General features: G+C 61.5%; 2 protein-coding genes across 7 annotated transcripts; one reads left to right on the forward strand and one right to left on the reverse strand.

The window, feature by feature from the left end:
- The first annotated feature begins 3,146 nt into the window (after positions 1-3,146).
- Positions 3,147-17,490, forward strand: IDUA (alpha-L-iduronidase). Of its 3 annotated transcripts, XM_081303117.1 has the most exons (14): positions 3,150-3,668; positions 4,287-4,427; positions 14,092-14,180; positions 14,308-14,415; positions 14,604-14,699; positions 14,794-14,996; positions 15,066-15,245; positions 15,352-15,568; positions 15,915-16,127; positions 16,201-16,322; positions 16,399-16,524; positions 16,599-16,675; positions 17,066-17,166; positions 17,295-17,490. In XM_081303117.1, the coding sequence occupies exons 1-14, from the start codon at positions 3,529-3,531 to the stop codon at positions 17,399-17,401; spliced, it is 1,920 nt and encodes a 639-aa protein (XP_081159243.1). In that variant the 5' UTR covers positions 3,150-3,528; the 3' UTR covers positions 17,402-17,490. The 3 variants fall into 3 exon arrangements, 2 of the variants coding, with proteins under 2 accessions (XP_081159244.1, XP_081159243.1); XM_081303118.1 differs by lacking the exons at positions 17,066-17,166; positions 17,295-17,490 and adding an exon at positions 16,820-16,908 and having other exon boundaries at positions 3,147-3,668; positions 16,599-16,788; XR_014023177.1 differs by lacking the exon at positions 16,599-16,675 and having other exon boundaries at positions 3,148-3,668.
- Positions 5,206-16,969, reverse strand: SLC26A1 (solute carrier family 26 member 1). 4 transcript variants are annotated; one of them, XM_081303115.1, is made up of 4 exons: positions 16,853-16,969; positions 9,413-9,516; positions 7,599-8,217; positions 5,206-6,867 (listed from the first exon to the last, which is right to left on the reverse strand). In XM_081303115.1, exons 1-4 carry the CDS (start codon positions 16,898-16,900, stop codon positions 5,344-5,346), a joined length of 2,295 nt encoding a protein of 764 aa, XP_081159241.1. In that variant the 5' UTR covers positions 16,901-16,969; the 3' UTR covers positions 5,206-5,343. The 4 variants fall into 4 exon arrangements, with proteins under 4 accessions (XP_081159241.1, XP_081159242.1, XP_081159240.1 ...); XM_081303116.1 differs by lacking the exon at positions 16,853-16,969 and adding an exon at positions 9,609-12,269; XM_081303114.1 differs by lacking the exon at positions 16,853-16,969 and adding an exon at positions 9,609-12,269 and having other exon boundaries at positions 7,599-9,516.
- Positions 17,491-17,622: the final 132 nt, after the last annotated feature.

Here is a 17,622-nt window from a genome sequence, read left to right on the forward strand (position 1 = left end):
TACCACCACAGTTCCCTTCCTCGCTGCTGGAACACGTGCAGCACTGTTTCTGCTCCGCTCTGCCTCGTTTCCAGGTGGGGAAACTGAGTTGGACCTTCTCCCTGTGTTTGTTCTGTAGTCTCCCCTATTTTTCTGTTTAGTGTGAATTTAACCTGTGCTCTATCTTCTAGTTCTTCTTCTTTTTAGGTGTAAACTGCAGTTAAACCAACCCATTACATTTTTGACCCAGTTGTTGAGATATGACTTACATACAATAAAACAGATCAATTTAAATTGTGTGATTCAACAAGTTTTGAGTAAGTCTTCTTGAGGTACTTATGGATTTTTTCAATATTTCCAGGTTGAAAAATGTAAAATAGAAAATTTGCATATTTTTCTCCTAGGTCAACTGTTTTCGATGCATTTTTTTTTTTTTTTTTGGTGGGACTGGAACTGGGGGTGGAACCCAGGGGTTCTTATCCACTGAGGCACATCCCCAGCCCTTTAAAAAATACATTTTGTTTAGAGACAGGGTCTTGGTGAGTTGCTTAGGGTCTCACTAGGTTGGTCTTGCGATCCTCCTGCCTCAGCCTCCTGAGCCAGGGATCACAGGGGTACGCATGGTGCCCATATATCTTACTCTTTATATGTGACAATATCATTGTTTTCTGTTTTCGTTTTCAGAGCCATTTTGGATACAGACATCACGACCCTTCACCTGTAAACACTTGAGCATGATCTGGAAAGAACTAGAGCAGTCTGTCCACAGCCCTGACCAGAGCCTTTGAGGCTGGCATTTCAGAGCCCCTACGGCACACACTCTCGGGGGCGAACTGTTCAGTGAGGCCCTGTGCAGCCACCCATGCCTTATTGGGGACCTGTCTCAGCACATGCATCAAGGACTTTGTGGCCCCACATTTCTGCAGGTACCTGCTTTTCTCCTGGCAGATGGCTGGGCGGCAGGTCATTTGATTCACACAGGGTGGAGGTGATCCAGGGTGGACTTCAGTCCCTGCCAGGCCAGTTCTCTTCTGTTCACCTTTGCTTTAACGTGTGGCCCTTGCCCCAGCTCTGACTTCCGTCCTGGGGTCCCCGTGAAGCTGCCCAAGCTCCACACAGCTTCTTCTCACACCCGCTCGGGAGCTGGAGCCCGGGTGCGAACACTGGCCCTGCCTGGCCACGCTGGAGTCTCCTCCCCAAGCCGGCGTTGTCAGATCCCTGCTTGTAAGCCCTGCTCAGAAGACACTCCGCCCTGCCCACTTGGGTTTTCACCCGGATTCCTGGCTGCTAGCTCAGTTCTTTGATGCTCGTGAGTCTGTTTTACAGTTTCACACGGTTCAGCCCGTGTCCATGCGGGCTGCCTGCTGCACTTCCCTCTCCGCCTCTTTCAGGCCTTTCAGTTTTTTAATTTAAAGGGGTTTTTAGAATTGATTTTTGTATTTTATTTTCCTCCCTTGATGTTTTGGAATTTATACATTGTTTTTTCTCTTTTAAATGGCTAATTATGACATCTTACCTTGAAATTTTAAGAGGATCCAGTGTTAAAAATATGTTAACCTCCTCCTGCCAAATAAAAAAAACAGTTCCCAGAACTTTAATCCCTCCTTCCGCTGCTGCTGTCTGGGTATTCAGATTCTGTTTCTAAGCCTTCCTTCCTTCCTTCCATTGTTTTATACAATGTTCCCTTGGATTGCTACATGTATCAGGCTACTCTTGTGGGGAAACTTTCATGCTGCATAACCTGCCTCAGAAATACCCTGGGTACAGGCATCTTGGGGAAACTGCCAGTGTTCTTCCATCTCCAAGTATATTGATCCAACCCATCCCCCATTAGTCCATTTTATGTGACTACAATGAAATGCCCAAAGCTCAGTAGCTTTATAAAGAAAAGAGGTTTATTTAGCTCCTATATTTGGAGGCTGTGAAGCAGCATGACACTGGCTCTGGTGAGAGCCCCCTGGCAGATGGCAGGGATGCCTGTGGGAGTGAGAGATCACATCTCAAGACAAGAAGCTAGAGACATTGCGATCCCACAATCCCTGGGGAGGGCAGCGCCCCAGCATCTGGGATCCACCTCTGCCAGGTCCCACCTCCCACATCAGCACCCTGAGGATCAAGCTCCCAGCTCCTGGACCGCGGGCTGGTGAGCTGCATTGTGCCCCAGCACCCCACTCCTGTGGTTCTCCCACCACCGTGCAGCGGTCCTGGCTTCCTGCCCCCACTGTCCCTGTCTCCTGCGCCACTGTCAGTCAATGGCCTTCCTCTGCAGGTGACCTGAACTTTTCTTCTGGTTCCTCTTAAAATCTTGCTGCGAACTTTCTTGGTTTCCAGTTCTGCTACAATAGGTCCAGGTGAGAGTCACCTCTGATGGATTCTGCCCGGCACATGTACTTTCTGCTTCAGAGGCTTAAGTTTCACATGAGTTACTGCTTAGCTTTTCCCCCCCAGTACTAGGGATTGAACCCAGGGGTGTGTTACCCCTGATCTACACCCCAGTCACTGTCAACGTGTCCTCCTCCTCCTCCTCCTCCTCCTTTTTTTTTTTTTTTTTGAGATGGATCTTGCTAAATTTCTAAGGCTGGCCTAGAACTTGCAATCCTGCCTCAGCTTCCCAAGTGCTGGGAACCCAGGCCTGTGTGGCTGACGCTCTACCTGGCATCTGCCCAGGACTCTGGTGGGACGCCTCTCTCTTCTCCATGCTCTCAACGTCTGGCCACAGTCTCGGTGCCCCTCTGCCTCTAGGTCAGCTCTCCAGACCTGTCTGCCCAGTAGGCCTGCCCCAGCTGTGCCCTGAGCTCCCTGCCAGGGATGTGCTTCACCCCAGGATCCATCCCTTCCCGGCACCTGCTCTGCCCCACGTCCCTTTTCTCCATCTCCCTTTACAGCTGTCCTGGTGACCCAAGATCTAGAATCTCCGTCCAGAACTGTGACCTTGGCGGGCTCCGGGCATGAGCTCCGCTGTCTGGGGAAGGGGGCAGGGAGGGGTTTTCACCCGGTCATGACACCTGACTGCTGACGCCCGTGGCTATAGCCTACCTGCTGGTGTCCAAACTTCGGATCTGAAGCTTGACGCACCTCTGAGCTCACCTCTCCAGGACATCAGCCGGTCATCAGCTGTCCATTAGAAGCAGCCACCCTGCCTCTGGCCACACCTGTTCCGGTGCCCCTCTGAATCCTTCTCACGCCCACCTCCAATCCCTCAGGCCTCGCCGTGGGCCAGTCCTGAGTGTCGCCTCGCCCTGACCACTTCACGCAGCCCCGGCCCTGCTCTGGGACCCAGTCGCTCTGGGGCCACCCGCCGAGCATTCCTGAGACGCTCTCCCAAGGCCACCGCCCTCACAGCCATGCGGGGTCGCCAGGCCGGGTTCCGCCAGGACCCAGGGGACCTGCGTAGTGCTCCAGGAAGAGGGCCTCCAGCCGCCGCCCCTCCAGGCCGCGAGGCCCCGCCCTCGGCCTCCGCCGCGGCGGTCACGTGGGTGTCCCCCGCCCGCGGAACGGCTGGTCTGACCCTCTGGTCCTGCCGGTGGGGAGCGGCCGGCGCCTGCGGCCATGAGCCCCCGCGCCGCGCGGCTCGCGGTCCTGGCCACCCTCCTGGCCGCCGCCCTGGCCGAGGCCCCGCACCTGGTGCGCGTGGACGCGGCGCGCACGCTGCGGCCCCTGCGGCACTTCTGGAGGAGCACGGGCTTCTGGTGAGCCACCCCGCGCGGGCCGCTGAGGCCGGGGAGGCCCCCAGAGCAGGCGCCCACCTAGCTGCTGAGGCCCCCTGTCGCATCTAGGGAAACCCTCGGGCTCGCGGCCCTTCACACTGTGGGCCCGAGGGAGTCAGGACCCACCAAGCTACTTCCTCTGTGGCTCAGGTGGGGGTCTTCTCTCCTCTCCCCTCCACTCCAAGTTTGGGGTGTACGGGGCTTTACTGAATGGGTACTCTCTGTGCTGGATATCTGCGGCCAGCCCTGAGCTTTCCCTGTGGCCCCAGGAGTAGGCTGTGGGCTCAGGATGCCCTCTTCCTGACTTCCCAAAAGGGCAGCCCAGCGGTTTGGGGGCTGACTCCCACCCCTGGGTGATACCAGCATCCTCCTTGGAGAGCTGAGACCCTTCCCTGTCTGGCAGGGCGAGTGTCCTGTGGGAGCTCCCAGCCCACCAGGACAAGACCACATGGCATTCCTGGTGGAGGGGTCATTTTATCACTGGCTGGACGCACCGGCACCATGTCTACTGGGCGGGCCTGGGCAGGCAGGGCCAGATGTATGGAGGCTGCTCCACTGTAGCCCCCAGGGTGAACACAGAGTACCTTGTCCTATCCCCAGTCCCCCACTGCCACATGAGCAGGCTGCTCACTACGACCTCAGCTGGGACCAGCAGCTCAACCTTGCCTACGTGGGTGCTGTCCCTCATGGTGGCATCAAGCAAGTCCGGACACATTGGCTGCTGGACCTCATCACAGCCAGGTGGGTGATGCTGGGGCAGGCCTACTGGACTGCTGGCCAGAGCCCACCTGACAGAGACACTGAAGAGGTAGGCCTGGTCTTGTGGGCCAGCTGTGGAGGACAGTGCAGGGCAGCGGGGAATGGCATCATGGGGAACAGAGCTGGGGGCTGTTCTGAAGACACATAGCCCTGCAGAGGCCTTCTGTCAGAGCCTCCACTGGGGAAGGCAGGAGGGGGACATCCTGGCTGGTAATGCTGGAAGCCCACCGTGTGCCCAGAGGCCCTGGATCCCTGGAAGGGGCCTAGCTGGGTTCGCCCTGGAAGTCACTTTGGAGGTTAGTATCTGGCTGCATTTGCTGCACCTGGTTCTGGTGAGGACAGGTGCTCCAGGCTGCGTGGCCACTGGCAGAACTGTGCGGGGACAATGCACCTGAGGGCTGGACCAAGGTCGCTCTCCCACCGTGTCCCTGACACTGGACCAGCCATGCAAATCTTGGCCAGAGGTGAGCACCAGGTGTGAAGAGCACTTGGGTATGGTGGCCTTCCAGAAATAGGCCCTGGTGCCCATGGTCCCTTGTCCAGCTCCTCCCTGTGAGGCAGGGGCTGGGTAGGCCCAGGGCTGGGGTGTCCTTTTGACGCCCTGAAGGCCACACCATTGGTGGGAATCTGACATAGAGTGTCAGACTGGGCATGGTCTGGGTTTGGGCCGAGGGTCCGTGTGTGTTGCTGGCAGCACAGGTTTTAGGCCGAGCGTGTGGGGTTCTCATGTGTGTTCGAGTGCTGCCCTTTCCCTTTTCAGTTGAGGTTCCCTGGCTTCTCCGTGGCAGAGGTGGCCCAAGATTGCATCCTTGGGTGACTCTAGCCCTTGGCAGGCTCCTGGAGAAGGAACTCAGTGATGGCTGATGGGGGGAGTGGATGCCAGAAGACCCTGGCCCTGCTAGAGGGCAGAGTCAGGAACCACGAGCTCCCCACGGCGGGCACGGGCGGCCTCCACAGCGCTGTGCACGCTGGGGAACAGCTGCTCATCCTCGGGGCCCTGGTCCTCACCCAGGAAGCCCCCTCTCTTCAGAGCATCCCTCACTGAGGGGTTGCAACAGGCCAGAAGCAGGGTGACCCCTAGGGCCCAATAATCACGGCGCAGGTCCTTCAGTGTGGCCATGCCAGCCACATCCAGGAACAGCAGTGGGGCACAGTCAATGACCACCGTGTGGAAGCCAGTCACCATGGGCACCAGCCTGGCCCTGCTGGTCATTGAACCCAGGTCCTTGCCATCAACTGGCTCTCCCTCTCCAGCCCCCATCTCTGAGCCTGGCTCCCTCCTTGTGGCAGCTGAGCGCCCCGCATCCAGCCCAGTAAGGCTGTAGAGTGACCGCAGGAAGAAGTCCTTGTTGGCATAGTAGAGTGGCCCTGCAAAGCGGAACACCTGCACCCCAGGCTGAGGCACAAGGCCCTCGAACTCCGTGGCATCCTCGTAGAAGGCCGAGTCCCCAATGCGGGCCAGCAGGGCCGCCCGAGGGCGCTGTGTGCGGCCTGCCAGGCTGAGCAGCGAGAGGAGCACCCCAGCGAGCAGCCCGGCCTCAGTGGTGACTAGCACGCAGGTGGCCGCAGTGGCCACCCACACCAGCGCATCTGCTGGGCTCAGCCGCCACAGCCGTGGGAGGCCCCTCACCTTGCGCAGAGCTCCCCGCAGGCTGACGACGATGATGCAGGCCAGCACGCTCCGCTGCAGGTCCCAGAACAGTGGGGCCAGCACCAGCAGCACCAGCAGCACCACAGCAGCACTGACCACACTGGAGAGCTGTGTCCGGCAGCCGGTGGCTGTCTTCACCAGGCTCTTGGAGAGCGCTGCGCTGGTGGCAAAGCAGTGGAAGAAGGCGGGCAGCACGTTGCAGCAGCCCACGGCCAGGAGCTCCTGGTTGGCGCGGACGGAGTAGCCATGGCTGCGGGCAAACATTTCCGCCAGCGAGATGGAGAAGGCCGAGCCCACCAGGGCCAGGGACACTGCGTCCAGCGCCACACGCTGCATCAACCTGGGGTCTGGTGCCTGTGGGGCCACAAAGCCAGTGGGGATGTCGCCCGCCACGCTGGAGCCAAAGCGCCTGTGGAGCTGCCCAAAGTGGGAGACCAGTGTGGCCACCACGATGACCAGCAGCTCCGTGGGCAGCGGCACCTTCAGGCGGTGCCGGCAGCGGTCTGAAAGTTCTTTAGCTGCCAGAAGCACTGCCAGGCACACGGCGCTGGTGGCCACGTCACACAGGTTGGCCTGCGCCAGGCTGCGCAGCAGGCTCAGCCACGTGCTGATCACCATGCCTGGGCCCTGGTGCCGGGGCACCCGCACACCCAGCATGTGCCTGAGCTGCGAGGTCAGGATCGTCACGGAGGCCCCCATGGCAAAGCCGTCGAGCAAGGGCTGAGAGAGGTAGGTGGACACGAAGCCCAGCCTAAGGACGCCCATGAGGACCTGTGGACAGAGTGCAGTCAGCACGGAAGGCCCAGGCAGAGACCTCGCTGCCTGTCTGTGGCTGGCGCAGCCTGTGACCTGCTGGCTTCCAGAGTGGGACCCTCCTTTGGCCCCTGTGATCTGGACAGGCGCATGCCAGCAGACCTGACACACGTGGTGTTGCGTGTCAACAGGTGACTGTGGGTGTCATGTCTCACCTGCTGCTACTGGAACTAGACTTGTTCAGGGGTCACGGCTCTGGTGTCAGAAGGCAGCCCCTTCCTTCTGTGTCCTGCCCAGGCACAGCCCGCCCCCTCCCAGGCAGGGAAGGGACCACAGGAGGGACCAGGCAGACAGCCTGGGAAGGGGCAAATGGGGGTGGGGAGGCCATGGGAAGCATCCCCACCCAAGCTCACCTGGGACAGGAAACCCCAGGAGGCCGTGGGGCTGCGGCCCAGCTGTCTCAGCTACAGCCAGGCTTGGCCCAGCAGCCCCACTCAAGCTGCCGCTGGCCAGGCCAGCTGCTCAGGCCCCTCCTGTCTGCATCCACAGCCCCTGGGGTCCTAGGCATGGGTCACCCTGTGTGCCCACCTCTGCCCTTGCCTTGCCCTCCAGGAGGCCCTGGCCTCAAGGTGAGGGAACCTCTCTGGTCCTGACCTGTACTTCCCCATGGCCTTCCGTGGTGGTGGGCAGCAAGCCCCTGAGCAGGAGCAGCTGAACCAGCCAGCCCTGCCTCCCATGCAGCTCCTCACCTGGTAGATGCCAGCCACAAGCGTGAGGGCGGTGGCGACACGGATGGCGTGGCAGTCCCGCCCGCAGCCTGGTGGCCCCAGCACCAGGGAGGTGGTGGAGCTGTTGAGGGTGCTGCTGTTGCCCTGAGGCCCCAGGCCGTCCTGGGAGGGGTCGAAGCCAGCCAGCTGGAGCTCGCGGTCCACAACCTGCCCCACCATGAGGCACAGCAGGCTGAAGATGCCCACGTTGACGTGGCGTGAGGTGCCCATGAGGAAGTAGATGAGGTTGGCAAAGAAGGATGTGTACAGGCTGTAGATGGGCTGCAGCCCGGCCAGCAGGGAGTAGGCAATGGCCTGTGGCACCAGGATGATGCCGATGACCAAGCCCGACATGACGTCGCCCGCCAGATCCTCCCGTGGACGGTACTCACGCAGCCAGCGTGTGGCGGGCACCAGGCTCTGCACCAGCGCCCAGGCTCGTGGCACACTGCAGGTGCAGCTCTGCCACAGCCTGGCCTTCAGCCTCTCCAGTGGACCCTTCTGCGCAGGGGGCTGCCGGCGGACTAGCACCAGCCCCCTGCCCTGCTGCGGGGACTCAGGGGATGCCTCCATCCTGCAGCACCTGGCACCACAGACCAACCTGCAAGGGAGAGTCGAAGTGGTCAGGGTCTTAGTCCCCTCATGGATCCAGGAGCCAGCGCCCAGCTGGTGCTGGGGGTCCACCGGGCAGAGGGCAGGGGTTGCCTGCCAACAGCAGGCCCTGGATGGAGGGATGCTGGGCCTCAGCTCCCACACCCTGTTTCTGGAGAGATGTGGGCAACAAGCCACGTGCCTCCTGTGAGCCGGATGATCTCGGAAATTGCCCAGAGACGTTCTGTCCAGGCTTGCCTGGCCTGTGGGCTCTGCAGTTCTTGCCCGAAATCCACCCCAAAGCATCCTCAAGGTCCTCCCCAAGGGAGAGGGAAAGGGCCTCCACCTGCACACACAGGCCTCAGGCCCAAGGGTGTCAGCGGCAGATGTGGCTCAGCTGCCCTCGCTACTTCCCTTGGTCCATGGTTTGGTGAAGAGCCCTGCTGTCCACCCCATACTCACACCCAGACCATCACCACTCTACAGTGGACAACACAGAATAGTGGGGCAGAGGGCCTCATGGATGCCAGGGACCCAGATCTGTGCCTCTCCCACCTGTCTCTCCAACAGTCCCCCAGGGTCAGAGAAAGTGCTTAGAGACCCTCCAGGCCAGCTGGGACCGAGTTGAGGCAGCTGGCATCTGTCTCCCTGCCCAGCCAGCGTGCCACTCTGCAAACAGCTGGCCTGGCCATCCCTGCACCTTCTGACCTGCCTGGGTGAGCGAAAGTGCAGGGTATCAGGGGCGGAGCTTAGAGGCCACACTGACCACAGTTGCGACCTTGGGCCTGTCCTCCTCAGGCTCCAAAGTACCTGTTTTCAAAATCCCCTTCATGGCAATCTTAAGCAAATACTCTCTGGCCCTCAGAGCCCAGGGCACCAAGGCACCTGTGAGGAGCCACTGCTATGGCTGGCCCTGGGCAGCCTCTGGGGAGAGTGGGGAGGTGGTCCTAGCCTGGCAGGCCACACGGTCCCCAGCAACAGTGAGAGCAGTGAGTCCTTCCTCCCAAGCCCCTGCCACAGGGGTCTCTGGCATCTCAGTGCTTACGCAGGTGCCTAGGGCCCAGGCATACAGAACAGGACTGCAAATGCTCTTGTCTTGCGCCCCAGTCTCTCAAGGAAACTGCGGGAGCCAAGCTTCCCTGCTCCTTCCTGGCTGTCCAGTGCCTCTGCCGTGTCAGGTGGTCAGGTGCAGGGACGATTCTTACCTGGTGGTGCCCACAGGCTTGGTGGCCCTCAGAATATGGAGGGGCTGAGGCTTGCTGGCCGGCTGGCCCTCCAAGCCCTCTGGGACAGCGGGTCTGAGGCTGACCTGTGAGAAGCACTGTGTGTGTCGGCGGACCTGCAGTTCAATTATTTACCCCAAAGAGAGCTGAGTCATGGGTTTCCCCCGGCCAGTGCTACCTGAGTGCTGATCCAGTGAGCCAATCCCGAGAGTCAGACTGTAATCGGAGCCTCACACATGATTATAGTTGTAGGGGCCTCCAGTGACCACCACCTTCTTGGGGGCAGCCACCCTGCTGGGAGGGGTGGGATGAGTGGCTGGAGCAGGGTGCCCAGTGTCTCAGACCTGGCCAGAGGCGAGCACAGCACCCCTGGCGGGTGGGGAGGCAAGGCCCCTGTCCAGTTGCTAGATGTTATCCACTCTGTTGGGAGCCTGGCCTGGTCCAAGCTGGAACAGGGGAGGCACAACAGCCAACTGGGCACAGTGTGACCATGTCCCCAACCTCTGTCCTGGGTCCCTGTGAGGAAACCAGACCCAGGCTGCTGGTGTGTGCACACATGTACTCCTATGAAAGGTGTGCCTCTGTGAAAGGTGTGCCTTCTGGCTCTTGCCAGAGGGGGTCCTATGTGTTACTGTGGGTGGGCTCCTGGTCCCCATGCAGCTCACCCTCTCCTCTGAAACAGGGTGGGACCAACAGCACCTGCTTTGTAGGGCTGGTCTGAAGATTAGTGGCCCCTTAGAAGGGATTAAACCAAGTACTCAGGAGTGGCCCAAAGTGAAGGAACTAAGGTGGGTGGCTGTCTCTACAGTGACTTTTCAGAACCCCAGGCCCCATCTGGATAGGAGTGGACTCACGGGGACGTCGCTATGCGTCAGGAGGCTTGGCTCTGGGGCTGCGGGGGCTAGGTGCTCTTCCATCCTGCAGGGAGGCCCCACAGATTGTGGTCGGCTCCTCCAGTGGGACTGGGAGGTGCAGTTGGCCTGGCCTGCTGTGCCTGCGTGGCTCTGGGCACAGTGAAGCCACCAGCCCTCTCTCTCTTTCCCAGGGAATTAGGACCAACACATGTCTTGTAACACCAGCTGGGATCCTGGGCTCCTCCCCCAGGAGGAGACAGTAAGATGTTGAGGTGGGGAGCAGAGCCCCAGGGGGAGGCAGCTCCCAACCAGGGCCCACCCTGGAACCTCGTCCTGAAAGCCAAGCTCTGCTTCCTGATGTCATGGGCCTGGCCAGGGAAGACCAGCAGCCCTGTCTGGGGACTAAGTGGGTGTGGAATTAGGTGGGTGGAAGGAAGCCTGAGTGGGAGATGAGGTTAAGCTGGATACCCCACCTTTGTTACCATAGCCCCCACCCATGCCCTCTCCAGATCTGATTGCTGCTGCTGGAGGACCCTGCCCAGGACCCCACCATCTCCCCTGGCTCTGCTGGGCCTCTGCAGGGGTTCGGCCTTCCTCCTCCTGGACCCCAGTCCTGAGGGGCCCACTGTTTGCCCAGTGGTTGGGAGTGTGGCTTCCAGTGGGTGTGATGGGGGTGAATCGCAGCATGCCTTCTGAGGCAGATAAGGGACCCTTCTGCTGTCCAGAAGGCAGCTACTGGGCGTCATAAAACTCTCATCTGCCCAGTTACCCCTGGAGGGGCAGTGAAGAACTACTCAGGAGACCACCAGGGCTGAGTCACTTTCCTGGGGTCTCCCTGGAGTTGGCAGGATGGATCCTGGGTCCACAGGGCAAGGTGGGGGTTGTCTCCTGGGCAGTACAGAACAGTGTAGGGGCAGCCCCTCCCCACTCTGTGGTCTGGCTGACAGGTTTCAGGGCTCCCGCCTGCCCTGCCTGGTATGGGTGTCTCCGCAGGGGAGATGCAACTGTGGTCACACCTCCAGGCGAGAGAATAGTAGGACCCTTGGGACTTAGGGCTCCCAGCCCCCAGCCGCGGTTTCTCTGTGTTGAGGTCAGGACCACTCCCCACCCGCAGCGCGCCCATGAGCCACAGGCTCCCTCGCTCTCTGCTGGGCCCACTCAGGGCAGCGACTTGTGGTCCGGCGCCTTCAGTCCGCCGGGACCCCGCTGCCTGCCTATCTCGTCCAGTGCGGCCCCGTGATTTCCTTCGTTTTATCCTTTAAGCGTGCAGCGGGGTTCAGAAGACCCCAGCGGGGCAGAGATGCAGGTTCTCCCCGCCTCCGAGCTGGGGCGGCCTCTTTCCCACGCCGGGAGCGCGGCCCGGCTCCGCCCCGTTCCCCACCCTCAGGGCGCGCGGCCGCTGCCCACCCTGCGCGTCTCTCCCACGCTGCCATCCCACCCTCAGCGGAGGCACGGGCGGACGAGCTCACTGCCCTGACCCTCGCCGCACGCGCGGACCCGCCCGCTCATCGACCCCCGCTGCATGCACCCCCTGCAGGCCGCCCACCCCCCAAAACGCGCGGCCCGGCCCGCTCACCCCTCCACCGTGCGGACGCCCCAGTGCATGCGCGCCCCCGTGCACGCTTCCCCGGCCGTGTCACCTCGCGCACCCGCCTAGCCCACCCGGGCCGCCCGCCGTCACCCCAGCCGCGTGCACTCACCGCGCCGCAGCGGCTGCGTTCTAGCGGCGCACGCGCTCGGCCAGGGGCGGGGGCCTGGGGCCCAACGGGCACCAGCGCGGTGAATGGGCCCTTGTGAGGCTCGGCGCGGTCCCGCGGGGCCTGGCCCTGTAGAGGGGCCTCTCGCTTCCTGGCCCCAGCTGGCTCTGCAGGGGAGTTTTGGGGTGGACCTCACCATTCGCCGGCCTAGTCCCTTCCCGAGTCTAGGCCTCTGGAATCCTGTCACAGTGGGGGCTAAGGCAGAGGGAGACTGACCCACCGAAAGTGGGGCCACAGGACAGGTCCCTGGGGTTGGGTCTGGGGCAGCCGCTGGGGCCATCTTGGCATCCTGCATCCCTGGCTGCTAGGGCCATTAGACCCTCCGGCCCGTCCCTGGAGTGGGCGCTAGGTGGGGTTATGGCCGCGGAGATCTGCAGAGAAAACGGCAGCCTGTGACTGTGTCCCCTCATTACCTCCAGGACTTTGGAACCGGTCGCTGTCAGAGACCGCGCATTGATCTTTATCCAAGTGCTTGTAACGTTTCATTTATTTGCTACTGACTGTGACCCTTGTCTGAGAGCGCTGAGGTGGAGTGGGCGCAGCAGATCCAGCAGAGGGAGCCCCAGGAGCTGGGCCTGTGGACCGAGGACTGGGCCCAGGCTCTGCTCCAGGGTGTGCGGGAGGGGGGAAGGATACGCTGGGAACCTGAAGAAGGGGTGCTGTCCCCACCTGCTGGGCAGGGGTCATCACTAAGCTGTGACTCATCTGTCAGTGGTCAAGCCAGACTGCAGGGTCTACCATGGTGACCTCACCTGCCTGCCATCCCATCCCAGACAAATCAGAGCTGTCTTGCAGGCCCTCTGGGGGCACACGTCCTGGGACCTGGACCCTAACCCTAACCCTTGGACCTTGGCTAGAGGCTGCAGTGGACTCCCAGGGGGAGGACTAGTGCCTGGGTTGGACAGTGGCAGGCCTTGGCTGGCTCTCCTAACTCTTTACTGAGCAGGCCCCCAGCTGGCCCCAGACCCCTGAGCACCAGCACCCTTACCTAGGCCCCGCTCAGGCTGCCAGTTTTCCACCACCAAACCCAGACCAGTTTCCTGCAGACTCATCCTGCTCCTCCAAGCTGCTGTTAGAAACCTCACCCCACCCACTCCCTGGAAGCCCATCTGCTCTAGCCCCTTCCCATGGGCTTCCAAGCCACTGCCCAGCTGGGCACCCCTCCTCTTGCTGGGAGCCCCTGCAGCCCTCTAGCCAGTCTCTGGCTCCTGCTCTGACTCCAATTCACTGCCACAGGGACCCTTCCAAAATGTCCCTGTGATGCTCTGCTCAGAACTCTGCCAGGGCTCCAACTTCAGTCCATCAATGTCCCATCCTCACATGGGCACAAGACCCCCTCATTCTGCCTGAGCCCCTACCATGAGCTCACGCCTACCTCAGGGCCTTTGCATGTGTGTACATCACTGGCGTGTCCTGTCACCTGGCAGGCCTTTGATGTTACTCTGAGAGGTCCTCTCTCTTGACCCTTTGCCCCCTTCGCTCCCACTCCTGTCACATCCCCTCCAACAAACATCTGACAGCCTATTAAAGAACCACATGGTTGTCTGATGATACCCGTCCCTCTTGAACCTGAGCCCTTGGGAATCCGTCTGGACTGAGGGTGTGGGGAGACCCTCCACCTTCCTGACCTGCCCATTCAGTTGCTTCTTGGGAGGATGGGAGGATGGTGAGGGTGCCAAATGTGGGGCCCTTGCCTCCAGGAGGTGCTGAGAACCAGGTTCTGCCTGGCACTGTACCAGTCCTCTGCTCCAGGCCAGCCATCCTCAGGACGCCCCCCCCCCCAGTCCTGTTGTGTGGCTCCTGTCCGGCTTCCTGCCCCTCCACCCCAGGCTCCCATTTCTGAAAGGCTTGGACACATGAGGACCCTGGTTGATACCAGGCTGTGGATGATAGGCTTCCACAGTGTTGGTGTTCCAGAGGGACGGGCATGGGCACCCTGGAGCCACGTTCAGCCTGGCACCTTATCGTTCCCTCCCTGCCTGGGAGCGGCAGTGGTTCCAGCCCAGGGCTGCCAGATGCATGGCTGTCCCCAGCACCTCCTCTCCTTCAGCAAGGGGTCGGCCGGGCAGGGCCTGAGCTACAACTTCACCCACCTGGACGGGTATCTGGACCTCCTCCAAGAGAACCAGCTGCTGCCTGGTGAGCAGGGACAAGCCCCCTGCAGACACCCTGGGTCCTCCCTGGCAGTGGTGGCCTGGGCTGCCTTGGGACTGGGTGGGCTGCTGGAACTATGCAGGCAGTGGGGCAGCTGCCTGCTGTGTCTCAGGCTTTGAGCTGATGGGAAGCCCTTCAGGACGCTTCAGTGACTTTGAGGACAAGCTGCAGGTGGTGAAGTGGAGGGACCTGGTCTCTCTCCTGGCCAGGAGATACATAGGTGTGTGGGAGGGCATGCCCTGGGGCCCTGAGACTCTCCTTCCCCTTCACCCAGGCCCCCCTCCTATCACGGCTCCTGGGCTTCCTGGGGTGGGGGCTCACCTTCAATCGCTCCAGATCTCCAGTCCTGGGGACCCCTGGGAGGCGGGTGGCACTCACACTCTCTGGATGGAGGTGGACACTCTGCAGGTAGGTACGGACTAGCGCAGGTTTCTAAGTGGAACTTCGAGACATGGAATGAGCCAGACCACAAGGATTTTGACAACGTGTCCATGACCACTCAAGGTGTGTGGCTTGCTGCGGTCCCACCATGTGGGGCGGGCTTGAAGGGGGCCCTGTGCCCACAGACCCTCCTGACCCCTGGACCCACGGGCTCCAGGCTTCCTGAACTACTATGATGCCTGCTCTGAGGGTCTGAGGGCTGCCAGCCCTGCCCTACGGCTGGGTGGCCCCGGCGACTCCTTCCACCCACCCCCGCGGTCCCCGCTCTGCTGGAGCCTCCTGGGGCACTGTGCCAACGGCACCAACTTCTTCACTGGCGAGATGGGCGTGCGTCTGGACTATATCTCCCTGCACAAGAAGGTGTGTGCTGTGCCCAGCCCCCCTCAGCCAGGCTCGCCGGCTGCGGTGCTGAGGCTGGTGCTGCCGCAGGGCAAAGGCAGCTCCATCGGCATCCTGGAGCAGGAGGTGTCCACCGTGCAGCAGATCCAGCAGCTCTTCCCCACGTTCAAGGACACCCCCATCTACAACGACGAGGCAGACCCGCTGGTGGGCTGGTCACAGCCACAGCCGTGGAGGGCCGACGTGACCTACGCAGCCATGGTGGTGAAGGTGGGCCCACCCTGTAGCTGCCGAGTCCACCAGGCCAGCCAGCTGACCTTCCAGGGTGGGGTGAGCAGGTGGCCCTCCACGACCCTGCTGTCCTGGGCCCCCGCAGGTCATCGCCCAGCACCAGAACCTGCTGGTCGCCAACGCCAGCTCCCCAGTCCACTATGCTCTCCTGAGCAATGACAACGCTTTCCTGAGCTACCACCCACACCCCTTCTCCCAGCGCACGCTGACTGCCCGCTTCCAGGTGAACAACACCCACCCGCCCCACGTGCAGCTGCTGCGCAAGCCAGTTCTCACAGCCATGGGGCTGCTGGCCCTGCTGGGTGAGCTCTCCTTGTTGCTCCTGTGTGTGTTCGGTCAGACTGGAAACAGACCTGCCCCCTGGCATGTTCCCTCTGAGATGGGTAAGGCCAGAGAAGGCCCTGAGCCCCTGACCCAGGCTTTACCTAGTTAGGGTATCTTCCAGGGCCAGGAGTGTCCTGTACAAAGGCCCTGAGGCATGGGAAGCACACTTCCTGCTGTGCCTATGTCTTGGGGCTTAGTCATCCTAAGTTTCTGCCCCCATCCCCTCTGGTTCTATGGCCGAGAGGTGTGAGGACAGCAAGAGGAGGAGCACATGGTGGGAAGGCACATGGTGACAGCCCCACACCCCCACCCTGGGCCCTGTAGATGGAGAGCAGCTCTGGGCAGAGGTGTCCCGACACAGGGTGGTGCTGGACAGCAACCACACAGTGGGCGTCCTGGCCAGTGCCCACCACCCTAAGGGCCCCACTGATGCCTGGCGTGCCACCATGCTGGTCTATGCAAGCGATGACACCCGCGCCCACCCCAGCCGCAGCATCCGCGTGACCCTGCGCTTGTATGGGGTTCCTCCCCACCCAGGTGAGCGGGGCCCAGGGAGGGCAGGCTGGAGGGGGCGTGGCAGGTGAGATGAGCCCCAGTGTCCCGCCCGCAGGGCTCCTCTACGTCATGTACCACCTGGACAACCGTCTCTGCAGCCCCCACAGCGAGTGGCAGCGCATGGGCCGGCCGGTCTTCCCCTCTGCGGAGCAGTTCCGCCGCATGCGCTTAGCTGAGGTCTGTGGGCCCTGGGTGTCGCCGAGACCTGTGGTCAGGGGGGCTTCTCTCACCTGGGCCCCTCTGTTGTCCCCAGGACCCTGTGGTTGCAGAGCCGCGCCCCTTCCCGGTCGGCGGCAGCCTGACGCTGCATCCTGAGCTTGCGCTGCCTTCGCTCCTTCTGGTGCACGTGTGTGCGCGCCCCGAGAAGCCTCCTGGCCAGGCAAGTGACACCCCTGCCCCTCCAGCAGCTGCCCACTCCCTCCACACCCTGCCATAGCCCCTCTCTCCCCGCAGGTCACCCGCCTCCGTGTCCTGCCCTTGACCCGAGGGCAGCTGGCTCTGGTCTGGTCAGATGAGCGCGTGGGCTCCAAGTGCGTGACTGGGGCCACTGCCCCTCCTCAGTGTTGCCCTGCAGAGGCCCACCTGGTCTTCCCCCTGCAGAGCTCCCAATGCCCTCCGCAAGGCAGACCCAATGGCCTGTCCTCTGCCCTTCAACGGCCCCCATCGCACATGCACTCCCCTGCACACAGCCACCCTGGACCGCTCACCTGTCTTGGAGAGCTGGCTGGGCCCCTGCAGGGGACACTGAGAGCCATAGCTGGGCCGTTGTCCTCTCCCCTCAGCTACTGTGGCCTGTCCCTGTAGGAAGAATGCCCAGGGTGCTGGACTGGGGAGATGCCAGTAAGGGGCTGGAGGGCTGTGGACACACCCTACCCTGCCCACTCAGACCTCAGGGGCCACCCTGACCCCAACCTCCCCAGGTGCCTGTGGACTTATGAGATCCAGTTCTCCCTGGATGGTGAGGTATACACCCCGGTCAGCAGGAGGCCATCCACTTTTAATCTCTTTGTGTTCAGCCCAGGTACACCCAACACCCACTGCCCTGGGTTTCAGCACACCACTGGGTGCCGTGGGGCAGGGGGTTTCGGGGACTCGGGGTGGGTTCAGGTGGACACATGCTCAATAACACATGTACCTTTGTGTCTCCAGACACAGCTGCTGTTTCTGGCTCCTACCGTGTGCGAGCACTGGACTACTGGGCCCGGCCGGGCCCCTTCTCTGACCCCGTACCATACCTGGAGGTCCCTGCCTCATGAGGGACCCATGAGCCTGGTGAACTGCTGGCTGGTCATAGGGTGCCAGCTCTTTTGTCTCCCACCTCATAGTTTAAAGAGCCTTTCTACATCACAGTGTTGGGTCAGCTTCTGGACGGATACTGGGTCAAGTGGGGACTGGCACCACGGAAAGAGAACAGGGCTGGTGGAGAGCAGGTGGAGCCTGGCCTTTGCCTGCCTCCTCCCAACAAGGACCCCAGTCC

The sequence above is a fragment of the Spermophilus citellus genome (genome assembly GCF_964194105.1).
Source record: "Spermophilus citellus genome assembly, chromosome: 8".
NCBI classification, from domain to species: domain Eukaryota; kingdom Metazoa; phylum Chordata; class Mammalia; order Rodentia; family Sciuridae; genus Spermophilus; species Spermophilus citellus.

Coding starts and splice junctions, on each gene's coding strand:
- IDUA (XM_081303117.1), top strand. CDS start 3,529: ATGAGCCCCCGCGCCGCGCGGCTCGCGGTCCTGGCCACCCTCCTGGCC. Junction 14,997..15,065: donor ATATCTCCCTGCACAAGAAG/GTGTGTGCTGTG, acceptor GTGCTGCCGCAG/GGCAAAGGCAGCTCCATCGG. Junction 16,525..16,598: donor CCGAGAAGCCTCCTGGCCAG/GCAAGTGACACC, acceptor CTCTCCCCGCAG/GTCACCCGCCTCCGTGTCCT.
- SLC26A1 (XM_081303114.1), bottom strand. CDS start 8,513: ATGCTTTGGGGTGGATTTCGGGCAAGAACTGCAGAGCCCACAGGCCAG. Junction 6,868..7,598: donor TTGTGGCTGGCATCTACCAG/GTGAGGAGCTGC, acceptor CTCTGTCCACAG/GTCCTCATGGGCGTCCTTAG.